Here is a 15,512-nt window from a genome sequence, read left to right as displayed (position 1 = left end):
GTGGAGGCTGAGAGGAGGATATAGTACTACATACTGCAGTGGCTGGTTCAGGTACCAATTGGTACCAAACGGAGTCCTGCCTTCTCTTAGGGGAAGTGTATTTACAGCATCCTGCTCCAAAGCAAATATTTTTCCATGGGTTACTCAGAACCATCAGACACTTGTTAGCTGTCCGCCCTGTTTAAACAGATAAAATCCGCAGGATGCCCCAAAATTCAACAGCAGCTCTAAATAGACCGATTGTCCATTCACACACAGGAACCGGGAACATTTATAATTTTTTAGGGAGATAAGATGACCAAAAACAGCAATTCTGAAAGTTTTTTTAATTTATTTTTTTATGTCTTTCACTATGTGGGATAAGTAACATGATCATTTTATAGACTGGGTTGTTCCAGGTTCTGCGAAAACGCATTATGTGTAGTATATATATTATTTTTTTGGAAAAGGTGCTTTTTTTAACTTGCATTTTTTTATTTTTTTTGAAAAGCCTTTTTTTAATTTAATTTTTTTTACTCTTTTTTAAGTCCCACTTGTGGGCTTAAATATCTGACATTTGCATTACTAGCATAATACATTGCAAAACTTTTGTATTGCACTGAAGTACATCTGTCAGTATTACAATGACAATTTGCTTATTAGGGCTCATTCACACGACCGTGGTTTGGTTCAGCATCCGAGCCGCATTTTTTGCAGCTCGGGTGCGGACCCATTCACTTCAGTGGGGCCGCAAAAGATGCGGATAGCACTCCGTGTGCTGTCCGCATCCGTTGCTCCGTTCCGTGTCCCCACAAAAATTATAGATCATGTCCTATTCTTGTCCATTTTGCGGACAAGAATAGGCATTCTATAAATGGCCATCCATTCCGTTACGCAAATTGCGGAAGGCACACGGGCGGCATCCCTGTTTTGCGGACCACAAAACATGGCACGTTCGTGTGAACAAGCTCTTAGAATAATCAGCTTCTGTAGATTGCAGCCCGGAGGTCATTATTAGGACTCCAGCTGCCATGGCAACCATGGAGACACTGTGATTGGTCGCTGGGATGGATGGGGTACAGAGAAAGACTCCTCCTTCTGTCAATCACCTAGATGCAGTGGCCACTATTGACCAAAGCATCTAATGGGTTAAGGGGAATGTGTCATCAGAAGATGACCTACTGTTTAAATTAAGTTTTTATGTTAAACAGATTTTTTTATAATTTTTAGTGGTCATTCTTATTTTCCCCTGTCACCATCTCTAATTTAAAAAAATCCTGCAGTTTTAGACTGTCTGCTAAGGATCACACAATTCACAATAAGCGATTGTCATAGTTTAGCTAATTTCTCTCCCAGAACAATGCAAACTCACAGAGCGTGCCTATAAAATCTCCTTCCTATAGAGGTCAGAGCCATCTCAAGTCTACAGGTTCTTATGGTTGTGCGGCTACTTTACATGAGTAGATAATTGTTTCAAAAAAATGGTAAAATCGAGCAAAAGTGATCAATTATCAAGTAGTGCAAAAACATTGAATGATCGAAAGACAAGCTTAGTTTGTTGTTCTTACAATCGCTCATGTAGACACCTAGATGATTGTTGGTCGTCCAGAATTTCACATGAGTAAGCAGGTATCATTTACCGCACCGTGGGTGTGGAATCGTGACGCCACTCATGTCATGTTTATTACATCTCAACTGAAGACAAAATGGAGATTGCATATAGGAGGGAAGGCAGTGTTTGCTGGTTAAGAAGTTGGAACAAAGGGTCTTTGCACAACTTTTTAACACACCCTTCTCACACCTACAAGCGAAAAACACAATCCCAAACACCAGCCACACAGTCAATTATCTTTTAGTATAAATGCAACTGACAAATGATCAATTACACGATCACACACACACATTTTTACACCATACTCTGCGCATCTAAATGGTTGTCCTTCGAATGTTAACAACTCAAATAACGACTTGTTTGCCGCTGTAACGAATCAATTATCTACTCGTGTAAAGGGGCCTTACAACATATCTATAAATGCTGGGCAAGATGGCTTCCCTATAATCATGTGATAAAAAATTACAATAAGAATATGAAAACAGTTTCGAAAAAAAGGGGGTGTTTCACTGCCTGGTTTTAATTATTAAAAAAATATCAATGACACGTTCCCTTTAGGAATTCTACACACTTTCATATATATTTTTTTCTTTTCTTTTCAGTTTTTTTTTTGGGGGGGGGAGGGGTCATTTCTCATTTAAGTTAAAACTGAGTATTAAGGTCCCTTTACACGTGACAATGGGTCACGTGTAAAGGTTGTCACGATGGAAGCGTCCTTTCTGGCAAGTGCCTGCTCGTCAGTGAAGGAGACCGCTGCATTTACGTGCAGAGATCTCCTCCACAGTATGGAGAGGAATGATTGCTAATGCCATCACTCGTCCCCTTACATAATCATTGTTTGCCAGCAGCAGAGGCTCTTTAGACGGCACAATCTGCTGCCAGCAGATGACAATTTAGGTGACCGCATGAAAGATGTGATTACTCAATGAATGAGCGTCTTGCTTATTCATCGGGTAATTGGCAGCACCTTTACTCCACCAGATAATTGCTTACAAGCGTTCCTATGAACGCTTGTTAGCGATTATCTGGCTAATTCTCGGCCTGTGTAGAGGGCTCCCTTTAATTCAACATGAGCAATTGTATCAATATAATATTAAATTACAAAAAAAACAACTGTCTATTCTCACCTTTGTCCTTTGCGACATCTTCCACTTCAACATCACGCATTTCAGCCATATATCCCAGTACTGTAAAGATTACAAATCCAGATAGGAAGCTTGTCAGGCAGTTGACCATGCTGGTGATAATAGCATCTCTGAAAGGCATTTAAAGCAGACACGATGCCTGTTTACTGTCACTGTAATGCTAATTAGGGTTTTGTATATTTTTGCTTACTTGAAAGGCATGTGTTTTTTGAACATTTATGCCATATCCATAGGATTTGCCACAAATGTCCAATAGGTGCAGTTCCACCCCCTGGGACCTGCTCCTATCTTAAGAATGAGACCCCACTGCATGCTGTCCGGAATGCAGAGGACTCCTGAAAATGGGGGAGCATGCTTAGCTATTTATGAAACCCCCTAGCAGTAAATAGATAGGCGACCAGACCACTATAAAAGGACTTGACAGTCCCTTAAAAGACAACAAAGTGAAAGTATTGGAGTGGCCTTATTCTTTCATATACTTGAAAAAGACTCTGTGAAGTCGAAACGTTGCACAGCTGGTGAATAAACCATATATGACTGAAGACAGAGAGTGCTGCGGTAATTATTCTCTTTTAAGTATTGGAGTGGTCATCACACAGCCCTGAAAAGAACACTAAATCTAGAAATGAATACTAAAAGTAAACAAGAAATATAATTGCCCACGCTGTATTTTCTGATTTTTCATAATTATCCTTACAGAAATAGTCTTGTAGAGAACACCAATGTAACTGTTTATCTCTTGACCTCTTTCATCTTTGGCTAAGGGAATTCGGGTTTAGTAAAGGGATGGGGCTTTAAGCAATCTTGCTCTCACACAGGTCAGCAAAAATCAGCCGCAAGGTTCATGTTGACAATTTTGTTCTCCTACTGCAGACAGGGGACAGCAGGGAGGCTACTGCAGCAGCCATTTACTTTTCAGATACATGACAGTGAAGGAGGGTGGTATCTAAGGGTTAAAAGACCAGGATTGGAGTTATCTCATTCCAGCCTTTGGAGCGGGGGCCTCCTGTGTAATACTCCTGGCATATGCAATTGATGACACAGGTGTACTAAAGAGGCTAGTGATGCACTGCAGTGGTCACCTGCAGCGCATCACTAGCCTCTTTAGTACACCTGGGTAAACAGAGCCCAGGTGGGAAAACCAGGGCAACAGCACAGGATCTGGTTTTAGACATCTGTCTCTTCCTACTTTGTGGTAACAGTGGTCTTTCTTGTGGTCCTTTTCCTAGCATGTTCTATGCCCTGTATACAAAACAAGGTTTATGAAGAGCAATATGGGTTTGGCTTGATAAATGTGATGTGGAGTAACTCAAGTCATCTGAAAAGAGCCCTGACTACCCCATCATATACTGATGAATTAGACTGCAAATCTTGTGGAAAAGCTTTCCAGAGGAGTGTAGAGCCATAGAAGGATTAATTTATATTGTCAGACTATATTATAATATCCTACCGGTAACAGTTGTTGTTGAATGGATTGTAACTTGCCAGTGCTAAAAGAACGCCAAATCCTGGCCCCAATGAGAAAAATATCTGAGCTGCTGCATCGACCCACACCTGGTAAAGGAAAGCATAAGACAGTCTTTACTAACATAATGTGATTTCTGAATTACAATAAGTCATTTGTATACTGAGATTTATTACTAACATAAGTGTTAAAGTGTACCTGTCATTTCAGGTAATTTTTCAGGATTTTGTATTTATTAGTTGGTTTCCCCTCTGCAGGGCGTATCTCTAATTTTCACCTCTTCCTGTACTAGTTGGTGGAGACTAACAAGTATTATGTCTCCCATAGACTAGAAATGGGAGAAACAGGAGATTCTGCGAGATTCTCCTAATCTCACTCATTCACTCAGAAGCAGCAGAATCAAATAGGACATTATAGAGAAGTACTGAATAATACTGATGTGAATAAAGCACTGGTGTCTGTGTCTCTCTAATTGTTTCTCATTCTGCAGATCACTCCTCCTCCCTCAGCCCTCTACAGACTTCTGTGGGAGCTTGTAGTCTGATCCTTTAGTTAGCTGTCAGTCTGCCTCATCTCTCAAATAGGATTTATTACAATTCAGAGTGAATGTTAGGGTCATTTTACATGGACTGATGCTGGCAGTAAAAGAGTGGCAAATGGTACTAAAAAATTAAAGTGTTTGGACGATTGCTATTCTAATCGTTCGCCTCCCCTCCCCCCTCCATTCACTTTGCATATTGTCAGCAGCACACCCTCTGTTTAGACAATCTGCTGCTAGCAGAAGGCATTTTTTGTGTCACATCAAAGATGCAATCACTTGACAAACAAGAATTTGTCTAATTGCCAGATATTATGGGACGCCCTGGAGGGTCCTCCAACCTTTTATGTATTTTGGGCAACACATATATTAATAGGGTTACTGGAGATATAACAGTCAAGTATTCTTTCAGCTGTTTATCAATGATATTGGTCTCCTCTGCCCAAGTCAAAAGCCTATTAATTTTCTTGGCTTTAGCAAATCTAGGGTCATTGTCCAGTTGTTCATAGGTCTCACCATCATTTTGCTGTATATAGATCTCTTTGATATATTTGGAGGTGTCCATAACCACGACTCCACCACCCTTATCAGCGGGTTTAATAGTGAGATCGGGGTTATTGGACAAAGCATCCAAAGAATCTAGTACATAGACATTTAACTAGAGTTAAACAGATGTCGTGGAATAATCTATTAATGTCTGTTACTAAACAAAGAAGTGAGAGGTTACCATTTGTGTCAATATATAAGGAATCCATCGATTGAGCAGATTGTGCGAAAGCACTGGGGTATGTTGAAGAACGGTTAACCTCAAATAGCTGCATTCAAAGATCCCCCAATGACGTCGTACAAGAGATCAAGGGGTATTAGAGATAGAATAGTAAAATCAGATATATCTAGAGGGGATTGTATGATAAAATCATTTCTTAAACCCAAACGCATGGGTTATTCCTGTACATCCTGATACAGAGGAGAGGTTCGAAATTAATCATTACCTGACATGTGATTCTTCATGGGTAATTTATGTGTTGTGGTGCCCCTGCAAACTGTTGTATGTGGGGGAAACTACTTGTGATATCAAACCCAGACTTAATAATCATAGACAAACCATTAGAAACAAAAGAAAGGATTTACCGGTGTCTAAGCACTTTACAGACAAAGGACATAAGGAACAAGAGTTGAGATTTATGATTCTAGACCAAGTGAGAAAGCCCAAGCGAAGGAGTGATAGACTATACCTCCTCAAAAAACATAATTTAATGTGGATATTTCGCTTGAATTCCCTAAAACCAAAGGGTTTAAATGTTGATTGCAGAGTTACAGTGGGTATGATGAGTTAAGGTGTCTCGCCCTTCATACCTATTGAACCCCTTCCATTCTGCTACTGTGGCTAGTGAATTCTAGTGTTTTTTTGTTTTTTTATAATTTGTATTTGTTTGCCATTTTGGTAATTGTTGTATTCTTTATTTTTTACAGTATGGAAGAACTACATTGCAGGGTAAGGATATCATGTGTCATACTGTCATAGACATTTTTAAACAAAGTAAGATATTTTTATTATGAAAATCCTTGTGTTTCACCTACCAACAGTTGGTGATATATATATAGATATATTCTTCAGGTACTTTATGTAAAGCCTGAGAGGGGTCAATTCTCTACAGTGATGCCTGAATCGATTGGTCTAGCTCTGCCGGTTTCGGTCGCTATTTTTTTTAAAGAAGCACAGTGGATCTGAACGAGAGCGCGACCAAGAAGGGTGTATCGCAACTTGCGATGCATCCCTTCTTGATCTGGACCTGTATCAGGTGGCTGTATAACTATAAACTATGAATATGAAGTTGCCCATTATTTTGCCCTTAAACAAGATCGCGACCGCTGTTTGGTGAGCATATGAGGATACTAGAGGTGGGGCATGCGCAGTGAGAGCAGGACAACGCCGAGGTCTTGGTGCAGTTTTCACACGATCTACATGTATAGATATGGTGATTATCTGACAGTTTTTATGACCATGATTCCCTCCCTGGACATACAGGTTTACATATTGTTGATATTATCTTGAAGGCCAAGCGGCTTTTAATGTATATTCATAGGCACTTATGCGCTTTATTAGATTTATACACATGTATGTACATATATGAACTATATTTGAATAGAATCATGTTGACACTGTATGTAAATTATGGATTGTTTTGGTCACTAATTAACTAATTATGGGATATATAAATATATGCACTTGCACTTTGTAATTCACTTGACTTGAGAAAGGTTCATTGAGGGGACTGAAACGTCGCTGTGACATCACTCAAAAACGCAACCATTGATTTCAATGAAACCTGGTATACACATACCTTGTTACCTGAAAAGAAATCTTGTGGGGGTCACAGCTCTATATGATGTACCGTTCCTGAGATATTCCCATAAAATGACCTGCATTAGCCAATACAAGCCTGCAAGTCTTTCTCCTCATATCCCAACTGCCATACACACGGTCACATGTCCCTTATCAGCCAATAGAAGCTTGCAGGCCCTTAGTCTCCACATACACACAGTTTTACTCCAGGTTTCCATAACAACCCAGCTATTTTTCTTCACTGCTGTAGGTCAGCTTTAGGCTACGGCTACACGACGACAATAATTTGCGCGACACATAGGGCACATAGGCGATGCCAGTTTTTGTCCATCGCCTAGGACAAAGAAGTCTATCTGAGTGCAGTAGATGTGCTATACTACGTATATCACAATCCAACAGTGGTATAAGTATTATAGTGATAAGCACTATTTATGTCAATATTATAATCAAGTATTTACGATTTGCTGACAGTTTATATGTGCAAAGGTACAACTCCACACACAAACCTTGTTTATAGCATATACAAGAGTTGATCGGCACCTAGTGGTTATTGTGCACAGGGGAATCACATACATACCGCTAGCACGTCGCTACTTAATCTCCGTGCACAGTCTACACGTGTATGGTGCTGATACTACACAGTCACAGTACCACTAATGCCAGCACAATTGGTCATTTTATTATAAGTGAGATTTGTATCCAATTATCTTTAGAGGGTACACAACCTATGCAAGTACGTTATACAATGTTGTTTTGTTAATATTTTTAAAGGGGGATTTTTTATCTTGCTATATTACAGTTATAATAAACGTTTATTGATATTACAGTCTTGCTTCCATGTGTATCTGAATGTAGGTGTGCCCTACTATTTAATATATTTTAATCTTTTTTCGTTAAGACTGGGTGTATCTTTTCATTAGGTGCACCCTTTTTTCTTGCTGTTCAGTAGGTGAGCCATCTCTAACTTATAACCTCCAATGGTTGCAGGGTGTTTGTTTTCTGATGTTTCTCACCTGACTCACCAACGTCCATCCTTTCCATGAAGCAAAAAACATCACTCATTGGAGAAGGCAACCCTTTGGCAATCAGCGGAGGTCCAATTCTGATACTGCTGCGAAATTTGAAGGCTTTTCTGCCAATACAATTTTGTTAACAGAGGTGCAGTGATGATCCGTCTGCTTCGGAGCCCCATATGTAGTAGGGTTCACTGAACTGTTGTTTTAGACTCACATCTGGTGTCCTCCTGGTTCATTTTGGTGGTGAACTTCTCCACTGTATTGTGCCGATCTGCCCTCGCACACCTTCCTATCCAAAGTCCACCACTCAAATCAATGGCACATGATGCTCTTATTGTGTTAGAAGTTTTTTTTTAAATAAAATACTGATTGGTTATTTCCCCTTTAATTATATTACCTTATATATTCATTGTAATGTAGTGAGTTAGGGATAGTTAGTTAACATATACAAAACCATTTATCTGTGTGAATGGCCACCAGGCCACATTCCAGTGGTTAACTTACAGGACATGAGTACTGCACACTGGACATCCTTAGGAGGAAGGCTGAAAGGTGTACACAAAGAACTGAGCTCCAAAGAGAGCATCATCCAGGTAGAATGTTTTAGGTTACTATCTGTCTCATATTACTATGGGGTGTCGGCCATGTGCTATGTTGCTTGCATGGCGATGGGAGCTTGCAGACCAGGTGATTGTTATTTACCTTTACTACTCTGTATGTGATTTGTTTATTTTAGATTTTTTAATCACATTTAGTAAATGTATTTATTAATTTAGCCTGTTTAAGCTTATTCTATTCTCAAATTTGATATTGAATTGATTAAAACACTTATTCACAATGGGGCCATTTGTCCACTAACAACAACAGCACGCAAACAGTTCAAAAACTGTGCAATTTCAGAAATACTACCACCCTTGGCCTCAAAGCCAATAATCATCCCTTTTTGCAACTCTGATAAATTGCCCCTTTTAGCCATGACAGCAACGAGAGATATGTGTGTAGCCTACCGCACACCTTATCTACCCACCAAGCTAGCTCAAAGCACATGACTTCCTTCATGAGCTATGTCCTGCTGATTTTAAAAGTAGGACTGTGTATATATACATACATACAGTGTGTGTGTGTGTGTGTGTGTGTGTGTGTATATATATATATATATATATAAAGTACTGTTCAAAAGTTTTAGGCAGGTACGAAAAAAATGCTGCAAAGTAAGAATGAAGTACAAGGAATCCTGAGCCCTGATATCAACATCATCAAGTCTGTCTGGAACAAAAGGATTTGAGCAAGCCTAAGGCCTCTTTCACACGGGCGTGTCCGGATTAGGTCCGGATGCGTCCCGGTGCATTGCGGCAAACCCGCGCGAGTAGGAACGCAATTGAAGTCAGTTTTGACTGCGATTGCGTTCCGATGTTCAGTTTTTATCGCGTGGGTGCAATGTGTTTTGCACGCGTGTGATAAAAAACCGACTGTGGTACCCAGACCCAAACTTCTTTACAGAAGTTCAGGTTTGGGTTAGTTGTAGTGTAGATTGTATTATTTCCCCTTATAACATGGTTATAAGGGAAAATAATAGCATTCTGAATACAGAATGCATAGTAAAATAGGGCTGGAGGGGTTAAAAAAAATAAAAATAAAAATTTAACTCACCTTAATCCACTTGTTCGCGCAGCCGGCATCTCTTCTGTCTTCATCTGTGAGCAATAGGACCTTTGATGACGTCACTACGTTCATCACATGATCCATCACCATGGTGATGGATCATGTGATGGTTTTAGTGACGTCATCAAAGGTCCTATTGCTCACAGTTAAAGACAGAAGAGATGCCGGCTGCGCGAACAAGTGGATTAAGGTGAGTTAAATTATTATATTTTTTTTTTTAACCCCTCCAGCCCTATTTGACTATGCATTCTGTATTCAGAATGCTATTATTTTCCCTTATAACCATGTTATAAGGGGAAATAATAATGATCGGGCCCCCATCCCGATCGTCACCTAGCAACCGTGCGTGAAAATCACATCGCATCCGCACTTGCTTGCGATTTTCACGCAACCCCATTCATTTCTATGGGGCCTGCGTTACGTTAAAAACGCACAAAGAGGAGCATGCTGCGATTTTCATGTAACGCACAAGTGATGCATGAAAATCACCGCTCGTGTGCACAGCCCCATAGAAGTGAATGGGTCAGGATTCAGTGCGGGTGCAATGCGTTCAACTTACGCATCGCATCCGCGCGGAATACTCGCCCGTGTGAAAGGGGCCTAAATCCATAGATCTGTGGTTCATTCTCCAAAATGTTTGGAACCTTCTTCTTGCCGAGATGCTTCAAATACTGTGCAAGTCTACGTAGAAGAATTGAGGCTGTTTTGAAGGCACATGGAGGTAACACCAAATGCTATATATACACTGTGCTTGAGTACATTGTACACTGTTTAAAATCAGATTCTAGCTGGATGTTACTTAACAAGTATAGAATTGATTGAATTTCTAATTTTTGAGATATGGCTGGTCTGTAATTACAGACAGGAAGTCTATTATAATCCATGATTTGCAAAACAGAAGAGAAAGCATTAATACTATACTGAGAAAAATGAGATGCGTAATTGAATGAAACATTTACATTTCCAAGGGCTTCTTCTGTCTCTACACAGAATATTACAATGCAATATTTACTATTCACATCTCTGATCTAATCAGCTCTGTAAATACAAGCATGTCTGATCTTAAACCAGCTGCCAGTACATAGGGCTCAATAGACGTGAATCTTATTAGCTTTTGTGTTATTTTCTCATCATGTTACAGGGATGTAAAGCATTTCATGTCTTCAGGGTGTGTCCTGTGTGCTTTACTGCAACATTTTGTATAATATGGTTAAAAAACAAAACAAAGCAATGACTGCCACAGTTTCATATTTGCTTGATATCAACTGTACATGACTTAAGTTACAAACCAGGTTTAACCATGGCCATGGTATGATGGAATAAAGCCAACCATTGACATGAGATAATAATTGGCTGCATTGGGGCTGAACAGTTATCTGTGGTATGGTTTGTATGAACGGTCCCACCAGCAACATGATAGACTAAACCAACCAGGAAACAGTTTTTATGGCCCAAACTTTCTAACCTGACTGCCATACAATTTCTATCAATCTACAATTGTCTGATCGGTCCAACACTGGGACCCCATATCTGTCCAAATGTGAATGGAGACTGGGTTTTCGTCACTCACCATTCATTCAAATAAAAGTTAATATCAATGGACATGGGCATACACCTATGTGGGCATTCTTAATGGCTTTATAGATAATGGAGAGTACTCTGGATGGCATAATGACTAGCTAATGGACTATTTGCAGATGGCAGTGGGCTACACACATACATACACACACACACACACACACAGACACATATATATCACACATATATATTCAATGAAATTGCTGTTTTATGAAAAATCACTTTTGATAGCCTAGGAGGAGAATTTGTCCATGCTAGCAAACATTATATCAGAATTTTTAACATTTTGTTACTTACTGCAGTGTTTGTCAGCTTCTGCCAGTTGGGTCTCAGGTAGAACACGATACCTCTCCATGCTCCAGGCAGCGTGGCACCTCTGATCAGGAGTATAAAAAGGACCACATAGGGAAAAGTCGCTGTCACCCATACTACCTGGAAGGCAAAGCTCTGGGTGTGACTGTAGAATTGACATTTTACAGGACCATTTCTCTTTCGTTCACACTCTTCACAGTAGTTTTTTTCTATGACACAAACATCAAGACATCTTTTCAGTTCTCAACTGGTAGCTCACTGCCTACCTATCATACACTTTATATCAATCCTTGGACTTAGCGTCTGAGTCAGGCAACAATATATAGTCTCCTTAAACTTTATTAACACAATGTTTTGTTTGCATCTTTTTTTTTTTCTTTCTTTTTTTTATGGTTAAAAAGTGCATGTACTTTTTGTGACCTAATAAGGCTGCCATTACAGTGTCCACATGGGTTTTCACACAGCTTTGCCAAACTCCTGAATAACAAATCTGTCTAGCTATGCACTGATTAGAGATGAACATATCCAATTGTAAATGATTTGGATTTTACCTGTATTTTGTACCTTAGGCAGGGTACTGGATCTCCTTAAAGAGACCAGTCTTTTGAAGACTTACTGGGAGTACTCCATGGTATGGAGGCTTGTTGGTAATGTTCCATGGGAAAAGAATATGTAAAGTGGTATCTCCCAAACCATCTCGCTAGCTCCACCTTGTAGAACTGAATCCCTATGAGTCAAAATCCAACTTTTTAACAAGGCTTTGGATTTGACAAGGTAATATAGCCAAGCTAAAGGTCCATCCTTAGACAACTGTTTTGGGGTGCTCGCCCCTCGTCAGTATGGAGTAGGACTCTGGCTGGCTCAATGCAATGCCTTGGAAGCAGCTTATGCAGGGTGCGGTATCTCCTTGAAGAGGCCAGTCTTGTATAGAGACTTACTGGAAGTACTCCTTGGTATGGAGCCTTATTGGTGATGCTCCATGGGAAAAGAATATACAAAGAGGTAACCTGTCCTGCTGCTCTGTTTCAATTATTAATGGATGGAGTTAATAAAACTAATTTTTAACCAGAGATTATGTTAGTGCTGGAAATCATCCGTTTTTTATGCAAAGAGTTATCTCATAAGGAAGAGAACAATCTTGCTAGTGCCACCTTGTGAAAGCCGCTCCCTATGAGTCCAAATATGACTTTTTACCTGAATTTTGTAAAAGTTTGAGTAGCATCTAAATCCGGATTTTTGGTGATTTAGGTTTATTTTGGGTGAGATCAAGAGTGAAAGTGAAAACATTTCCTAAGAGACCTCAGAGTGTCACACACAACATTCGTGAAAGTTGTGATGGCAGCATTTATTGGTTGTCATCCACATTGCCCAGAAACTAGTGCAAGTCAGAAAAGGGATGAACTGAATACTAAAATTCATCACACAGTGGTACAAAAGATTTACTCACAGGCAATCATTTTATTTTAAAGGAAAATGCTATTTATTCACATGGAAGGACATTTTGTAGAGGTAAAACTTACTTACCTTTCCAGATGTTTTCACTCCCTTCCACAAACTGAAGTAAACTATAGTAAAGATTAAAAAAAGACAAAGAAGGAGCTCCCATCGCAACCCTCCAACATGTTCTAAACCATCTGCTTCATGTATGCCCAGTACATGCCTCCTGCAATAATGGAATGATATACAATGAGTAATCCAGTCACATAAAATTTGACTAAATGTTCATTGTCTTCTTTTTTTTAATGTAATTATACTGTAGGCATGATGTTTTTCTGTATAGCACATAGCTAAGGGGTTCTTCCAACAAATTATATTTCATCACCTATCCGCAGGATAGGTAATACATTTATAATGCCTAGGTGTGCCACCCTTTGGACTTACATGATTTACTAGAACTGAGGTCCCTGCAGTTATTCCTCACTGCATGACCGCATTGATGGTGGAATTTGAATGGAGCAGCAATCAAGCAGGGTCATGTCCTCTAGTACAGTGGTTCTCAACCTGTGCTATATGTATCCCAAAGGGTAAAGGGTATGCAGGACTTCCCTAGCAGCCTAAAGCCTTCGGATTGACATACAGTCGAACATTGTGGCCGGGCATGGGAGCCGATGTCTCCCTGCTCCACCGCTCACTCTTATAGGCTAGATGTAGTAATGGACGAAAATCGGTCGGGGCGGTTTGCAAACGCGATCAAATGTTTGCGAACTGCAAGTTCGCAGCGGGCCCTATTCACTTTAATGGCAGGCGAACCTGAAAAACCTTCAGCTTATATTTGCAGCCACCAAATACTTAGTAGAAGTGCATAAATAGTCCCACAAAATGGACAGTGACATACTAGAGGGGGGATCAATGAAAAAAATTCCAACAAAAAATGTGTCTTAATCAGGGGACATTTTTATGCGTCTTAAAAGGAAATTCTCTGAAATGTGCCCTGTCGGAGCCTAGAAATTTTTTATTTCAGGCCACGGGAGTACGGGCCTTAAAAATTAGGCATTCACCTGACATAAAAGAAATTCTGATTATGTGGCTCGAGGTACATTATGCAGTCAATGAATACAAATTTTACTGTAGGCCACTGGACTACAGGCCACAAACATTAGGCATTCACCGGACAGAAAAGATCAAGTGATTATGTGGCCGGAGGTACAGTATATTACACGGTCAATGGATATCAATTTTACTGAAGGCCAGTACAAATACAGGTCAAATACATATGTTTAAAAGAACTAAAAATATAAAATTGGATTAAAAACATGGCTAACGAAATCCTTCCTCTTGAAAAAAACCCTAATGATAATAGTTGAAATTCCAATAACATGTGGTCGTCACTGGTGTTGAATTCCTCCGAGGCCACAACAATTATTCATTCAGCGTACAGAAAAGAAAGTATGTGGCTGGAGGTAGATTACATGGTCATTGGATATTTGCCCGGTGGTCGTTTTGCGGCGAACTTTGCGTGTTCGCGATAAGCTGAACATATGGAGATATTCGCGCCTGCCATATTCTTTTACATTGTCAAGAACTTTGACCCATGACACATCCATCAGGTGGTACAGGACAGCCAATTGAGACGTTTCAGCACATGGACATACCCCCTACCTTATAAATAAACCTGTTCTGGTCGTCATTTCCCTTTACAGTGTTTTGCCAGTGTAGGGAGAGGTTGCTGTGTGGAACAGGGACAGGCTGTTAGGGACACCAAACGCTAGCTAATAGGGCCACAAAAGTCCTTTTAAGGATTGGTATAGGTGTGCTATCGATAGGTATGATACACAGAGGGGTGCGAAATACTTATAATATACTTTTATAATGAGTCAAAAACACATAGATCTATATAGTGATCACCTGGAAGTCATGAGCTAGGGGCTTACTAGGGCCATTTTTATATAGGGTTAGGTTTCGAAAGGGGTCGCTCTTATCAGGACGGGTGGTTTGTGGTTAGGCTATCAGGGCCAGAATAGCACCCCCCTGTAGGGCAATATCAGGTACAGTTCTTTGCCCACCCTGTCCTTCAATACCACATCATCATCTAGCCAAGGGATAGATGTTTTTTGCTTTCCCTCCTGGATTCATGGATGTGCACTGGAACCCCCCGGATTGTGGTAGGATATATGGTTTCTGATTTGGTGCCGCCGAACACTTGTTATTGCCTACCACATCTATGCTTTTTGCTTAACTTTAATAATTTTATTTATTTTCATTTTGAGGGATATCTTTTCCATTCACACGTCCGCAAAATGGGTCCGCATCCATTCCGCAATTTTGCGGCCCGGATGCAGACCGATTCATTTTCAATGGGGCCAGAATGTGCTGTCCGCATCCGCATTTGCGGATCAGCATCCGCACTTCCGCATCCAT

At 40.1% G+C, this 15,512-nt stretch overlaps 1 protein-coding gene across 1 annotated transcript in view; it reads right to left on the bottom strand.

Moving 5' to 3' along the window:
* Positions 1-15,512, bottom strand: part of LOC120990784 (sodium-dependent serotonin transporter-like) — an 88,505-nt gene that overhangs the window by 39,227 nt on the left and 33,766 nt on the right. Inside the window, exons 4-7 of the mRNA XM_040419687.1 lie at positions 13,179-13,317; positions 11,640-11,774; positions 4,187-4,290; positions 2,719-2,846 (exon numbers count right to left, since the gene is read on the bottom strand). Of these exons, the coding sequence (XP_040275621.1) occupies positions 2,719-2,846; positions 4,187-4,290; positions 11,640-11,774; positions 13,179-13,317 (506 nt within the window). The remainder of the gene's footprint in view (positions 1-2,718; positions 2,847-4,186; positions 4,291-11,639; positions 11,775-13,178; positions 13,318-15,512) is intronic.

The sequence above is a fragment of the Bufo bufo genome, chromosome 2 (assembly GCF_905171765.1).
Source record: "Bufo bufo chromosome 2, aBufBuf1.1, whole genome shotgun sequence".
Classification (NCBI taxonomy): Eukaryota; Metazoa; Chordata; class Amphibia; order Anura; family Bufonidae; genus Bufo; species Bufo bufo.
The sequence above is the reverse complement of the archived record's forward strand: the minus strand, read 5'-3'. Positions and strand labels throughout refer to the sequence as shown.